This window comes from Nannobrachium achirus (genome assembly GCF_963921795.1).
Source record: "Nannobrachium achirus genome assembly, chromosome: 3".
NCBI lineage: Eukaryota > Metazoa > Chordata > Actinopteri > Myctophiformes > Myctophidae > Nannobrachium > Nannobrachium achirus.
The window spans coordinates 75,378,769-75,393,768 of NC_137812.1; the positions used below are offsets into that span (position 1 = coordinate 75,378,769).

General features: G+C 42.3%; 1 protein-coding gene across 1 annotated transcript in view; it reads right to left on the bottom strand.

The window, feature by feature from the left end:
- LOC308282456 (voltage-dependent T-type calcium channel subunit alpha-1H-like) overlaps positions 1 to 15,000 on the bottom strand; it is a gene marked incomplete at its 3' end in the record, with an annotated part of 293,092 nt that overhangs the window by 45,248 nt on the left and 232,844 nt on the right. The window contains exons 30-32 of the mRNA XM_080722802.1: positions 5,810 to 5,919; positions 3,281 to 3,414; positions 2,349 to 2,419 (exon numbers count right to left, since the gene is read on the bottom strand). Coding sequence (XP_080578928.1) covers positions 2,349 to 2,419; positions 3,281 to 3,414; positions 5,810 to 5,919 — 315 coding nt within the window. The remainder of the gene's footprint in view (positions 1 to 2,348; positions 2,420 to 3,280; positions 3,415 to 5,809; positions 5,920 to 15,000) is intronic.

The following is a 15,000-nucleotide window of genomic DNA, read 5'->3' on the forward strand; positions in this document are numbered from 1 at the left end:
CAGCCTACACAGAGCTTTCATGTGTGTAACTTTAAAAGACAGCCTACACAGAGCTTTCATGTGTGTAACTTTAAAAGACAGCCTACACAGAGCTTTCATGTGTGTAACTTTAATAGACAGCCTACACAGAGCTTTCATGTGTGTAACTTTAAAAGACAGCCTACACAGAGCTTTCATGTGTGTAACTTTAAAAGACAGCCTACACAGAGCTTTCATGTGTGTAACTTTAAAAGACAGCCTACACAGAGCTTTCATGTGTGTAACTTTAAAAGACAGCCTACACAGAGCTTTCATGTGTGTAACTTTAAGAGACAGCCTACACAGAGCTCTATGCAGCCTGTGTCTCTGCTTTCATGTGTGTAACTTTAAAAGACAGCCTACACAGAGCTCTATGCAGCCTGTGTCTCTGGTATACATGATAACATCAAGGTGTTTCTTCTCTGATTTTGAACTGGAGAGAGGAACGGAAACTAAACCCAGCAGTCACTTCGATGTTCCAAAGACAGAACCCTCATTTAAATGCTCCTGTGATACTGAATAATAAGGTGAACATTTCCTAGATGTCTTTAGATGTAGATCACACCCGTGGAGCAGTCTGATAGAAGTCACTCTCTTTAGCTCATAACACTGTTCTTTCTTTCCTGTGCGGACAAATGTGACTGAGGCTGGAGAAAAGGTCCACAAGTAGGCAATAGTAAAGTCCAGCAAATTAACAAAATAGGTTTGATTTTGGATTTTTGGTGTTTATCCTTTTTTCCCATATTATTTAGGAGTGTATGTTTGAGAACCTTCTCATTGCAACAGATATCCATTTTAGAATAATTAAACAGCTAAAATTAGTTTGTAAACAGAGCTGTGTTTTTGTGTTTCCTTACACCCTTCTGGGGGGTGGAGACACGCATTAACATGTCAAAGCCAACATTTTACATCTGTAGTTTCAGTTTTTTGCTAATGTGTGGTTGTTGTTCTCAGGTTTCAGCTGCAGATCACCACCAATAGGTTAGGGCGGGTGAGGGGTGGAGTTAACAATCCATTCTTCACACCCCTTACCTGACTGCCAGTAGTGTGACAAACTTTGAGAGGCCTTTACTCAGATTCTTGGTTCAAAGTTTAACAACATTCAAATAAGCATATCTTCTTCAAATATATTCAGATTGCAATGAATGACACGTCATTTGAAAGCTTATATTCTGTACTTTCATGATCTGCAAAAAGCTGAGAAAGAACAATGCCTACATTATGGACCTTTTCTCCAGCATTGGTCACAAATACGTCAGTGGCAAAGACTTGGTCTTGTCTGTGGCAAATGTTCGATTTACATCATGATAATGTTATTATTTTGATCATAAAGACCCAATTACTTGAATGTCAGTCTTTAGGTTTTCTTCAGAATATGTACGGCACTGATTTATACTACCACACTATGCACGAGTCCAGTCCACTAGTACTAGTGGTTCTCAAATGTTTTGAAAGTTTGTTTATTTGACAGGGACCATACTCATTAATCGAAATGTCAGTTTTCACTTCAATGTAAATGAGCCAGAGTTAGCCGTAGGCTAATTTTCATCTGTAGTCCCTGGACCCCCCTTGGTGTTTTAAGTGTGAGGACCCCCGTAGCACAGAGTTACAGAACAGACCTCTTATGGTCATTCAAGGACAGCTCCTGTGTTTCTGGTAGGGATGTGACGATATGAAAATGTCATATCACGATTATTGTGACAGAAGAAATGGCAATTTACGATATTATCGCGATAATCAAAATCCATTACCCTGGGGCGAAACATTTGCCAAAAAAATAGACGATCTATAAGCTCACAACGCGTCGCAAAGACATTCACACAGATAGAGTGAAAAAAGACTATCAAGTACGTATATTATAAGTACCCTTACCAAGAGGGTTTAAGTGGTAGCGGATATGCAGCTCTGCAAATAAAAGGTGAATTGATCCCAGTGCATGACGGAGGACGATATCACCATAAATTAAATCTCCACGATACGATTATCGTGAGAGTTTTTTTATCACGATAAATGATAATATCGCGTATCGTCCAATCCCTCGTTTCTGGTAATATTGTCGTCACGGTCACTTTGTATGTCCGTGGCAAAAAATTGAAATTTGACAAAATAATAATGTGCACCACAAGACAACATGGGAGGATACTGGAGTATTACTGGTTGTATCAGGAGTTGCACTGCTGTGGACTGCTGGACGTTGGGTGCTAAAAGAGTGACTTTGAGAGCCGTTTTCAACGTACCATTGAAGCCAATGACGAGCTCATTTGGGATTATTAATTTTTTAATCAATAGGCCTGTATCTGTGTGTTTATGTGTTTGTGTAAACATCTTACCTGTGGCAGAGCCTGCATCACAGTGTCCAGTAGAGCTCTCATCCCAGTGGCCATCTTTAATAACTTCAACACTGGAATAATAATCATTATAACTGTGTTACACCATCAATTAAATGATCATTAGAACTGTGTTACTCTATAACTAACATTAATGAAAACAACAATTGACAAAATATTTTAGTTAACTTAAATAAAAAACTAAGCTTTACAAAAAAGAAATCTAACACATAAAACAATAATTAATTGAAACTGTATTACAAAACATTTACAAAAAGTAAAACAAACTGAAATCATAGAGAAAATGCCATGTGTGTGTGAATATATGCATACAGATACCTCTAGCTATTCTCAGGACTCTCATGATGTATGATGGTAAGGTTGATGTGTATAGATATAATTTAGATATAGATATAGATATAGATATAGATATAGATATAGATATAGATATAGATAGGCCAGGAATTTCATCATCTTAGGGGCAAGGCCACATGGCCTTAGGGGTTGTCCATTTTTGAAGGCACAAATGCCAGGGCAGGAAGGCCATCAAATTTGAGTCCATTGAAATTGACTAAAAAAACTGTCATTAAGGCCACTGTGGTCTCAGGTCATGGCATTGGTTTAAGGGGAACAAGGCCAAACTGAGGGGCAACGACGGCCATGGCCTTCATGAAATTCCTGCCCTGGATATAGATAGAGATATAGATATAGATACCTCTAGCTATCCTCAGTACTCTCATAATGCGTATGATGGTAGGGTTGATGTATATAGATATAGATATAGATATAGATATAGATATGGAAATAGAGATATAGATATAGATACCTCTAGCTATCCTCAGAACTCTCATGATGCGTATGATGGTAGGGTTGATGTATATAGATATAGATATAGATATAGATATAGATATAGATATAGATATAGATATAGATACCTCTAGCTATCCTCAGTACTCTCATAATGCGTATGATGGTAGGGTTGATGGGTAGCGAGGCGTTCAGGTCGATCTCTTCCAGGACGATACCCATGATGGACAGCAACACAATGGCCAGGTCCAACTGGTTCCACCTACACACACACACAACACACACACACACACACACACACACACACACACACACACACACACACACACACAGACACACACACACACACACACACACACACGCACACGCACACGCACACGCACACACACCCATGCGAGCACCGATCAACAAACTGTGGTCAGCACTAAACCCAACCTGACAGGTTTATGTCACAAACACTAATGTCTTCTGTAGACCAATGAGAACAGAATGTGAACAGACAACCTCTACACCAGGGGTTTTCAAAGTGGATGACGGGGCACCCTGGGGAGCCACGACGGCAGTCCAGGGATGCCGCGAGATCAGTCTATGACATGGGTCTTCAACAGGGGGTCCGGGACCCCAAGGGGGTCCTCAGAGTTACTACAGGGGGTCCTCCAAATCTTTGAGTGTTAGAAAGTTTTTTTCTCCTTTTTTAACCACTTGAACCCTAGTGTCCATATTATGAGAACTTTAGCCAAAAATAGCAGATCTACAAGCTCACAATGCCTCGCACTGCGAGGCGCTGTGAGCTTGTAGATCTGCTATTTTCGGCAAAGAGCTTTGGTGTAGAGGGGAAAAGGAGAAGACTAAGTACAGAGGTCAAGTTTATTAAATATTAAAGTTCAAGTGGTTAAATATCTGATATATACACTGACGATTGTGCTGTCAAACAATTAAACTATATGGAATCTATGATAAGGTTGTGGGGGTCCCTGCTTCATCTCTCTCTCAGCTAAGGGGTCCTTCCTTGGCCTGAAAACGTTGAAGACCCCTGGTCTATGATATATGGAATTTATTTGGACATTATTTAATATTTAGTGTCATTTTAAACTTGAAGTACAAAGTTATTTTCTGTCAGTTTTAACCAAAATGGCTGTTATCTCAACGTTTTCCTCGCAACATAATCATTAAAATATCGTCACTGTCGGGCAGAAACCTCGTATCTCCAAGTTTCAAATGTGTACGTCTTTTGGTAAAGCAAAGCCCTGCTTCATCATACAAGACCGTCGCACAAAACTAGTGAAAACAGCCGATCTACAAGCACACAACGCCTTGCATCGCAAGGCGTTGTGTGCTTGTAGATCGGCTGTTTTCACTAGTTTAGTACAGTTTTTAGATGATAAATACAAAACGAACGGTTTTGGACATATAAGGTTTCCACCCGACAACAACGATATGCTATAAATATAAGGTGCTGGGAGTGAAAATTATAATGTAGGGGTGCCTCGGATTAAAAAAATATGTATGGGGTGCCCTGAGACAAAAAAGTTAGGGAACCCCTGGTCTATACTAGAGACAGACTGGGATCAACTCCTTTTGCAGTTTTCTAATTCTTTATCCCAAGATTTTGTAACCCATTTTTCACCCAGTGCCAGTTGCTTAAGCTGTAATGGTCTCTGCTCTCCCTCTGCCAACCTGGGCAGAGCTCTGAACTGAGCTCATGCTTCCTTCAGTGCATGAGGAGTGAGTGGGCTGCTTTTTATTTTTTTTTAATTTATTTTTCCTAAACTGGATCCCACGGCTCGGTTTAGAAGGATTAAAAAAATAAAAGTTTGAAGGGAACCACAGAAGAGGTTCGTAATCTACAGGATGTTTATCTGGTTAGAAAGTTGAAACGTGTTTCTGGTGACTTTTAGAAGACCTTTAAAATTCAAACAACTTCATTCACGAAAGGAAAGGTCCTGATCGGAATCAAACCCACAACCTTCCTTCTGTGAAGCAGCTGTGCGTGCGTGCGTGCGTGCGTGCGTGCGTGCGTGCGTGCGTGAGTGCGTGCGTGCGTGCGTGCGTGCGTGCGTGCGTGCGTGCGTGCGTGCGGTGCGTGCGTGCGTGCGTGCGTGCGTGCGTGCGGTTACCATAGATAGACTGTAAAAAATATACGGACAAAGCGAAGCCATTGATTTCTATGCAGCGCAAATGACAAATTTTGGGTCCTTGGCATGGGTGTCGCCATCATAGTTTGTAAAAGCACCAGAGGAGGCTATTGGCTGCCAACGGTCACGTGCAACCTCAGGGATACATGGGAGAATGTGGTCGGAGCCTCCCGAAATACAGCACACGAAAAAGAACACAGCCGGCTGGTATCAGCTTAGTTGGCCACGCCCCCCGCAACTTTATCATCAATTTTAACACAAATGGGACCGTATTTTCACAAAACGCATATGATGGGTGTTTGAAAGGCAATTTTTAACTAGCGATAGGAACCATAAAGTATGTATGAAAGTGTTAATTAAGGTTAGAAAACGAAAGGGGAAAATGAATGGGGTCCAATGGAGAACAATTCTTTTTGCGATCGGCCAGGGGGGGAAACAGCACAACTAGCGGCCAATCATAGGAAGTTTTAGTTCCGTATTGGAGTCATTTTAAATCGGAGGAACTATGCCCCTGGTGGTTACCTCTCCTTGAAGAACCTCCTCAGTCCCAGAGCGATGACTTTGAGCACGGCTTCGATGACGAACACCAGAGTGAAGACGTAGTTACAATACTTCAGGATCTCCTCTAGGTACTGTGGAGCACACACACACACACACACACACACACACACACACACACACACACACACACACACACACACACACACACACACACACACACACACACACACACACACACACACACCAGAGGGAAGATATAGTTTTAGTTTAGGCAGGAACATTCACGTCAAGAATATTTAACCATTTATTGCAAAATGGAATACACAATAAGCAGATTTAACCATTTATTGCATAAATGGAATACAGTTAATATTGACATTTTACAGGCTCCGCGATAGGAGATGCTCCCTGAAATTTTGTGCAAGCTTTTCTGAGCATGCTAAGCAAAATCAGGGAACGCAGCAATACCCCCCATAGGGATACGATATCAAAATAATAGCAATATCCATGACATGTAACAGTCTAATCACAGTATTGAGCTTAACAACATTGACATGAAACTTAGTCAAGATCACAGTACTTGAGCTACTGATTGAGAGCTTTGATTGGAGTATGGCAGTCATGTGACATAATGACCAGCAGATATGTTAATGAGGTATGAGAACAGAGCTGACTGACATCTGACTACAACTGAGCAGCAACTTGACTCCCATGTCCTGCATAAACTAACGCTGATGCTTCATTCTTTTAATATTTGTTCTGGCCCATGTTGTTTCAAACATATTCGTTCCCCACAAACAACATCAATACAATATGCACAAGGTAAGAGAGATGATTCTGGATTGTAATCGAAACTGGTCAAAGAAAACAAAGCCTATCCGCACCTTCCCCTGACCTTCCTATTGTAAATACCTTTTATTTTGCCACTGTTTTTTTCTGATGATATCTTCTGCATAGATGTCTGTCTGTCATTCAATGTTATATGATTCTTTTTTAAGGACCTCAATTGAAACAAGCCATAGGCTTTTTTGGGTGTATTCCTTCAGTTCACCTTGCACCAGTGAACTGTACTGTCATGAAACTTTACCTTTTCCTATGCAAACTTGGAATAAAGACTTCAATCGATAAATCGTTAGGTACTTAGGTTGTGTTGGTAGTATTGAGTATTACTACTTGTGTTTGACATGGTGGTGAGATCCTTGTGTTGCACTGACCAGCATTGACTGTTTGGATATGTTTTGTTTGGCAGTGCATTGATTAGTTGTGTTTAAGTATTGCTATTTGTGTTGTGACACTTATGAGCGTTGATTGTTTTTGACACTTTATTTATATACCATATTCTTCTTTTATTGTGCCTTGTGTGGCGGAGAGAGTCGCAGCCCTAGCCTGAAGCGTGAAAAGTCTAGTATCTGCCCTCATTCCATAGGGATATCCCTTTGGAGTAATGGTTAAGATTTTGGACTTTCACACGGGAGACCCGGGTTCGAAGCCGGGTGGAGAGGTTCGGATCACCTCTGTTACACTTGCTCTTTTCACTGTACACATCAGTAGTTTTTTCTTTTCATCCTTCTCTGTAACTTTGTAAACCTTAAACTGCTGTGCTGCCTCTGGGCAACTGATTTTCCCCCTTGGGATAATAAAGGTATCTATCTAATCAATCAATCAATCAATCAATCAATCAATCAATGAAATACAATGAACTCTGTAGAAACAAGATGCCGTCAGATCAAATGCAAAGCTTCCCTGCCATGGCAGGCACTGAGGACTTCAGTGTCTCTTTCAGCAGCAGCAGCAGCAGCAGCAGCAGCAGCATGTGTCAGTAATTATCGTCCGCCTGCGTCTCTTTGAGCAGCAGAATCAGAATCCTGTCCCTGAGCGCTTCGGGAAGCTTTCCATTATCACCCCAGCAGGAAGCGTTAGCATCGACTGACTTCAAGGATGTCAGCCTTTCAGTCACTCTGACTTCTATGCACTCATTACAGCCTCTGTTTGGGGGGAAACCACGTATGTCTGCTCAGGATCAGAATGAAAACATGGTGCTTTAACCCCGCAAAGCCCAGCGTAGCTTTTTGGCAACATTTTCAATGCTGCTGGTATTATAATTATTATTATTGGATTGTCTGCATCAGTATTTGGAGGGCACCGAAGGCTTTGCCAAATGATATTTATTGATTTCTATTCTGCCATTCCTGCCCGCAAAGAGCTCACTCTGTCATCCTAACCTGATTGAACAGATAATGGCATCTTTAACCGCACTGAACCCCAGTGGTTGTTCTCAAGATGTGTTCATATCAAGGACCCCACATTAATATGGATTTGGCTGCGGATGTACAAGATTTCTAATAAGTCTGTGCATCTGTTTCTCTTCCATTCAACCTTGTTGAATGTATATAGTCGGTGCCTGGCAAACCAGCGACAGTATCTCCATTTTTCAACATTTATTTTTAAAGAAAAGCAGTGCTATTGAACACAGTTTACGTCTCTGTGTATAAGAGGTGTTCTATAGATCAGTGGTTCTCAACCTGTAGATCAGGACCTCAAATTATTTTGGGGATGGTTGCTTAATGTGCAACATTGTTTTCTCACTCAACAGTATTAACTCATATAGCGCCAATCCCGAATATACTCGTGAAATGTAATAGAGTATCCGCAGTGCCAATCCCGAATATACTCGTGAAAAGTAATAGATTACTGTAACGGCGGATACATTACCGAGTACAATGAGCGGAGGTCCGGAGACGAAATCCGTCGCTGATTTCGCATCATCACGGCTCCTCCAGCACAAAATAGTCCCATCCATAACATTGAGGTGGATGGGGGATCTCATCTTTAATGTCCATTATCTCAAAACTACACTTTAGAAGCTAGGATGGAGGCAGATGCTCGCTTATGTTACACAGGTATAAAAGCTCCCGGTCGGCCATTACACAACTCCACGTGGACAATGATCGGTTCTGGCGCAGGACCCGATGACGTCAGACCGGAAGTGATTGCGCTGTGGACTTCTGGCCTTCAAAATAAGATAACGGTGGCAGTGGCGAAACTAGCCCCTGGTGTGCCCCGATGCGAGATTTTCACCAAGTGCCCCTCAACAACAACAACCCCCCCCCCCGCGCCGACTAAATTCCACAGTGCAAATGCAGACAGCGCGAAAGCGGGACACTAGGCTCCAACAGAAGACTTCTACACACTACTACACTAGCCATCTAATTCATGACAATATGTAGCCCAAAAGTAGTGTCTCACTGTCTCCATCTCTCTCTGGTGCTAATGAACTTCCCTATGGCACTCCAATACAACAACACTACAAACATCACCACGCCGTTTTTTTTTTTTCAAAACAGCATTATAAATATCACCCATTAAGACAACTGGGCCTACATTAATGACAGCACACAGTTTAATTGACAGCGATGCATCACTACAAACCAGCATTATTTATATTAATTACTTAACTCACCTGCTAAAGTAAGGAGGATGACGAGTCAACAACAACAATAGCAGTTGGGCACGTTTTGTTCCATATTCCACATTGTCTTGGTTTTAGAGAGCATGGCAAATATTAACTGTTGCCCCAAAGTCTTCTTGTGTTGAAACTTTATAGACCTATTCCATAATGCCCGAGTGTTGTTTTTACTCAGAAGAAGTCAGAACGTCTCTTCAGCCTGTGTTCCGTCAGCAGCACTAAGGGGCCCTGTCATAGCTTCCTGTCATACCAGTGGACATTTCAAAACAAGAGTCAATGTATTGGATATTTGTAATGTGATCATTCAACACATGTTTTATTTTGAAATGGTAGCAGCCTACTACAGGAAATAGAAGCCGCAGATCAGGACAGAACAGGGTCTCCGTCTGTATACATTGTTATTATTAAATTCTTTTTTCTTTTCTCCTCCGACCTGCGTGTGGCGTGTGCCCCTGGACGTCATGGGCCCCAATGCGCATGCGTAGGCTGCGACCCCCTAGTTACGCCACTGAACGGTGGTGATGCCAGCCTGAAGGTGGCATCGTGGACTTTATAATCCGTTAATTTCAGGGGCACTAAATGAGTTAAACAAACCAACATAAAGTATCGGCACATTTCTAAAGTGCCAATTTATGGACTTTTTAATATCTCTCAAATGACAAATTGAACATTGGCCAAATTGTCAAACAGAGGCAGTAATAGTAAATGAAAGTGAAAATAGCAGATCTACATGCTCACAACGCCTACATCTGCTATTTTTACAATAGAACCGTGTTATACAAAATGTAATGCCTCAAGTCTTAGTGCTCGTCAGGGTGTGTGTGTGTGGGGGGGGGGGGGGGGGGGGGGGGGGGGGGGGGTCGCGGCCTGAAAAGGTTGAGAAGCACTGCTCTAGATGACACCCTCAGGGTGCCAGGAGGAGGTGCTGTCACAACGACCTTCATTAAAAGCAGTCCTGCCAAGCGCTGGGACATTTATCTACCAGGCAGGTCCTTAAGAAGGCTACGTCTCTGCCAGGACCATCACCCCCTCCTCTCCTCTGCTCTGCTCTGCTCTCCTCTCAGCTCAGCTCAGCTCAGGTCAGCACTTAAGAGCTGTTCTGGAGCTGTGTCCTCTGTTTATTAGCGCTGAGGCTCCATTAAAATAATGATCAAATTAATTTGAGGCTTTGTAATTAATTAATCGAAATTGATCGCATGCTTAATCACATAAATATTTGACCTGAAAGGCGATTTTATTTAAATTAAAACACATTTTTCTGCACGAGTCAGGTTTTTTAATCAAAATGTTCCATCCACTGGGCCGAGCGAATAAGCGCTCGGATGGGTTTCTTCTCCCATTGTGTGCACTAGCTGGTGTTTGTGCTAACACGTTAAATTTCTGTCATTAATTAATCTATGGTACAGCATGGAATTGTGGACACAATCTTATCCAACCAATAACAAAATGTTCTAAGTCAACAGTCTTCAACAGGGGGTCCGGGACCCCTAGGGGGTCCTCAGAGTTACTACAGGGGGTCCTCCAAATCTTTATGTGATAGAAACCCTTTTCTCCTTTTTTAACCACTTGAACCCTAGCGTCCATATTCTGAGAACTTTAGCCAAAAATAGCAGATCTAAAGCTCACAACGCCTCGCGCTGCGACAAACAATGAAACTATATGGAATCTATGAACAGGTTGTGGGGGTCCCTGCTTCATCTCGCTCTCAACTAAGGGGTCCTTGGCCTGAAAACGTTGAAGACCCCTTTTCTAAGTCTTTGGTCTGAGAGGCTAAATGTCATCAAACGTTGGTTTCCGTGTCTCAAATGCTGAATAAATAATTGACCTTGATGTGAAAGAGTTTTAAAATCACTGCAGTCGGGCGCTGATATACGAGGGGGAAAAATGAAACAGTTGAAATAAGCAGATAGCAGGTTTCTGCGCGGCAGTGACAACATTATTCTTAATGTCAGACAGCACTCTGCTGGCCTTCCTTGGACATTCTGCACACGTGTGCATTTTATATACTTAATACTTAAAACATGAATCTACATAATCTCTGTGATTTATGGTGTGGACATTGACATCATGTTGTCCTTCAGGGTTTTATGTAAACCTCTCTCTGGTTGCTGGACAGGGGCGTCAATTGGGTATGGCAGGGGTATGCAGCTGCCATACCCTGGGTCCAGGTGGGTCCAGGGGTATGCAGCTGCCATACCCTGGGTCCAGGGGGGAAAATAAAAGTTACTTTTAAATATAAATCCACAAATGTCTCTTTGTCTATCTGTGCTGGTTATCATGTTGTTAAATTACAGTAAAATAACTACAAATGGAAAATGTAACAAAATGGTCACTTTAACAAGGTATTATAATTATATTTTCCTCATCTTGACAGAATGGTATATTCCCAGGTTCTGCAGGTCACATTGCACAGGTGCAATGCATCATTGTTAATTGTGGCACGTTTACTAACATGCCAAGTTTAGCTGCACTTGAACAACCGTTCCAGGCTGCCATATCCAGCCCAAGAAACCAAAGAAACCTGTGTAAAAAACCTGACAATAATCGGGTTTTTTTCAGACATTGTGAAAATAGCCGATCTACATGTAGATCTGCTATTTTCACAATAGAACTGTGTTATACAAAATGTAATGCCTCTTTTCCATGAGGACTCCCATCTTTGCCATACCCTAGCTTTTGCTGAACTGACGCCACTGTTTTTATGTAAACCTCTCTCTGGTTGCTGGACTATTCTCCCAGAGCAGTGTTTTTATGTAAACCTCTCTTTTTTTGTGGGGCATGCTCTAATGATTTAGCTAGGGCGCCCGAGTCGTTCATGTGAAACCTACTCCTGTGTCCTACCTGCCAGTCCTAGCAGGAATTGCCCCAGCCCGCCTCAGACGAGAGGCCGCTACCCTCAAGCTGGCAAGGAAAGCCAAAATACACAACTGGCATATCCTGCACAACACTACGGTGGATACAAAGCCTCCAAACAGACTCAAATCCCGCCACCCTTACAACAAGGCGGCACAAGAGCTGCTCTGCTCCATCCCGGAGGACCTGTCCACAAGTGCATGGCTGGCTGGATCCTGGAAACAGGAGTGGGAGTCTGCTGGGCACTCCCGTATTCACCGCTACATCTGGGATCCAGGAGATGGCGTTGAAGGAGAGGACCTACCACGCCGGCAATGGACCCTACTGAACCGCCTGCGCACTGGAGTCGGCTGCTTCAAATCATCTATGAAGAAGTGGGGCTTGGCAGACAGTGCAACATGCGAGTGTGGAGAGCCCGAACAGACTGCAGAGCACATTATTAACACCTGCCCCCTGTACAAACCACCTTCAGAGGCCGACCTCTTCCAAGTGGGACCAGAGACAAGGGCGTGGCTACACAATACTGAGTTGGACATTTGAGGATGATACACGAAAGAAGAAGAAGACGTAGTGTTTTAGTCCAGTCCACCTAAAGCCAGTCCACGTAGTGTTGGAGTCCAGTCCACCTAAAGCCAGTCCACGTAGTGTTTTAGTCCAGTCCACCTAAAGCCAGTCAGTTCATGTGAAACACGTAGTGTTGTAGTCCAGTCCACCTAAAGCCAGTCCACGTAGTGTTGGAGTCCAGTCCACCTAAAGCCAGTCCAAGTCAAGACCAAGTGCGGGAGGGGGGTCGAGTCCAAGTCGAGACCGAGACCAGATAAAAAAATAAAAATTAAATAAACTATGGGTTTACAAGTTTACTAAACCATTTACACACATCATCATCTAGTAGTTCATCAATGAAAAGCAGCAGACAGCTCTCTTATAATGTTAATGTGAATGGGCTCCTCATGATATGGGTTTAATAAAATGATTTCATTACATTGTCTTGACTCTTGACTGAAGTAGACTCGGTGGGGGACGAGTCCAGAGTCCCTTAGTCTGAGACCGAGTCGAGTAAAATCATGGGCGAGACAAGACAGACCGAGTCAATGGAAATTAGAACTAGACGAGTCATTGAATCGAGTCCTACACGCCCTAAAAATCACACACAGTTTAGTTTACTTATACAAATGCAAACAGAGTTCATTCTGTCCAATATGTGATTGCTGACAGTATTTCGGGACACATGTCGTCGGTAGTGGAACTCCACAACAGAACAACATGCATTGGATTTATTATTAATGTATTTTTTTCATTTTTTAGACATAATAAGCAGTTCGAATGTTGAAGAAGGTTTTTATTCCAACAGATATTAGTTTATTCTGTATTCCTTCCAATTTCCGGGGTGTTGGATGGAGCTCATTAATATTGATAATAATCCTGCTTATTGAGCCGGGCTTTTATCAACGCCACTATCGAGCGTGAGATGACACATTCAGAACAGAACTGTTATCTTGTTTTATAAACCAGTGACTGAGTTTGTGGCTGACCACCATATATGAAGATGACAATTGATTATCATTAAGCCATTGCCACGGGGGGTGGCAATGGCTACGTACCGTCCATTGAAAAGTGCTGGCACGGGTGGACTCTCCGACTCATCATCATCATCGCGCATCCACGTGCACACAATAGTGATCCCTTAACATGGAAGCCAACGGTCTTTCTCATCTTTAATGTCCATTTTCTCCAAAAAACACTTTTGATGCCAAGGATGGCATTGGATTCTTGCTAAAATAGCAAAAGTGTTTACATCTGGACCAGAGCTACTTCCGGGTGAATCGCAAAGATCGTCAAGTAGGAATTGTGAGCTCGATCTACTTCCGGCCTTCAAAATAAGAGACTGGCCGCGGACGGAGCAGGCGGCCGGCAGCTTGGACTTTTAACCCTTTCATGTCTGGAGCATTAAATGGGTTAACATGACATCATGGGCCGCTATGCTCGATAACAGGCTTGATAAGCCCAAAGCTTATTGATACCTGGTAATCAATAAATCTGTTATCGGGTTATCGAGCTACCCTTGTTTAGGGCTCCCTCCCTAGTTGCACGTATCACTAGGGATGGGTATCGTTTGGATTTTTACGAGTCCGGTTCCGGTTCCGGTTCTGCTTATCGGTTACGGTTCCAAACGGTTCCTATTTCGGTTCCAAAATGATTTGTTTTTTACACAAAAACATATTTTTTTAATTTAATTTTAATGTTTAATTTACAGTTTTAATTAATCATTTCAAACATATTTTTTAATTCAAGTTTAATGTTTAACTCATTGAGTGCCAGCCTATCACCACTAGAGGGCGCCCAGTGACCAGAGAATAATAGAGATATGCTGGTAATGCATGCCCAAGCCCTGGAGCCATGACTTTTTTTACAAAGGAAAGGACACTTTCCTTTGTGCATGTACAGGAAGAGGATGAAGTTAGCTTGAAGTTAGCTATTGGCTACCAAGCATTTTAGAAGCCTTATTTTCGTCAACTTAGCCATGATTAAACCTTGCACACCTCATGCATGGGAAAAAAACAGAGAAGAATGAGCTCTAAAAAATCCAATGCAATCCTGGATTGCATTGGAGTGGATTTGTGCAGTTTGTTCACAGCTTTCAAACAAAAAAATCCGATTGGAAATCCGTTCAGGCATTCTTGAGATAATCGCCATTATGTTTTACATGTAGTGTAAACAAAAATGGCTGCCCTGTATGTTAGATGGGGTTGTATGGGGGTGGAACATGCAAAATCGCGATTGAAATCATGTTCACCAGATTTGATGGGGTCCAAAAAAAAAAAAAAAAAATTCAAAAAAATGTTTTTCAAAAAATTTTTTTTTTTTTTTTTTTTTTAAAAAGCCGAACTTGTTC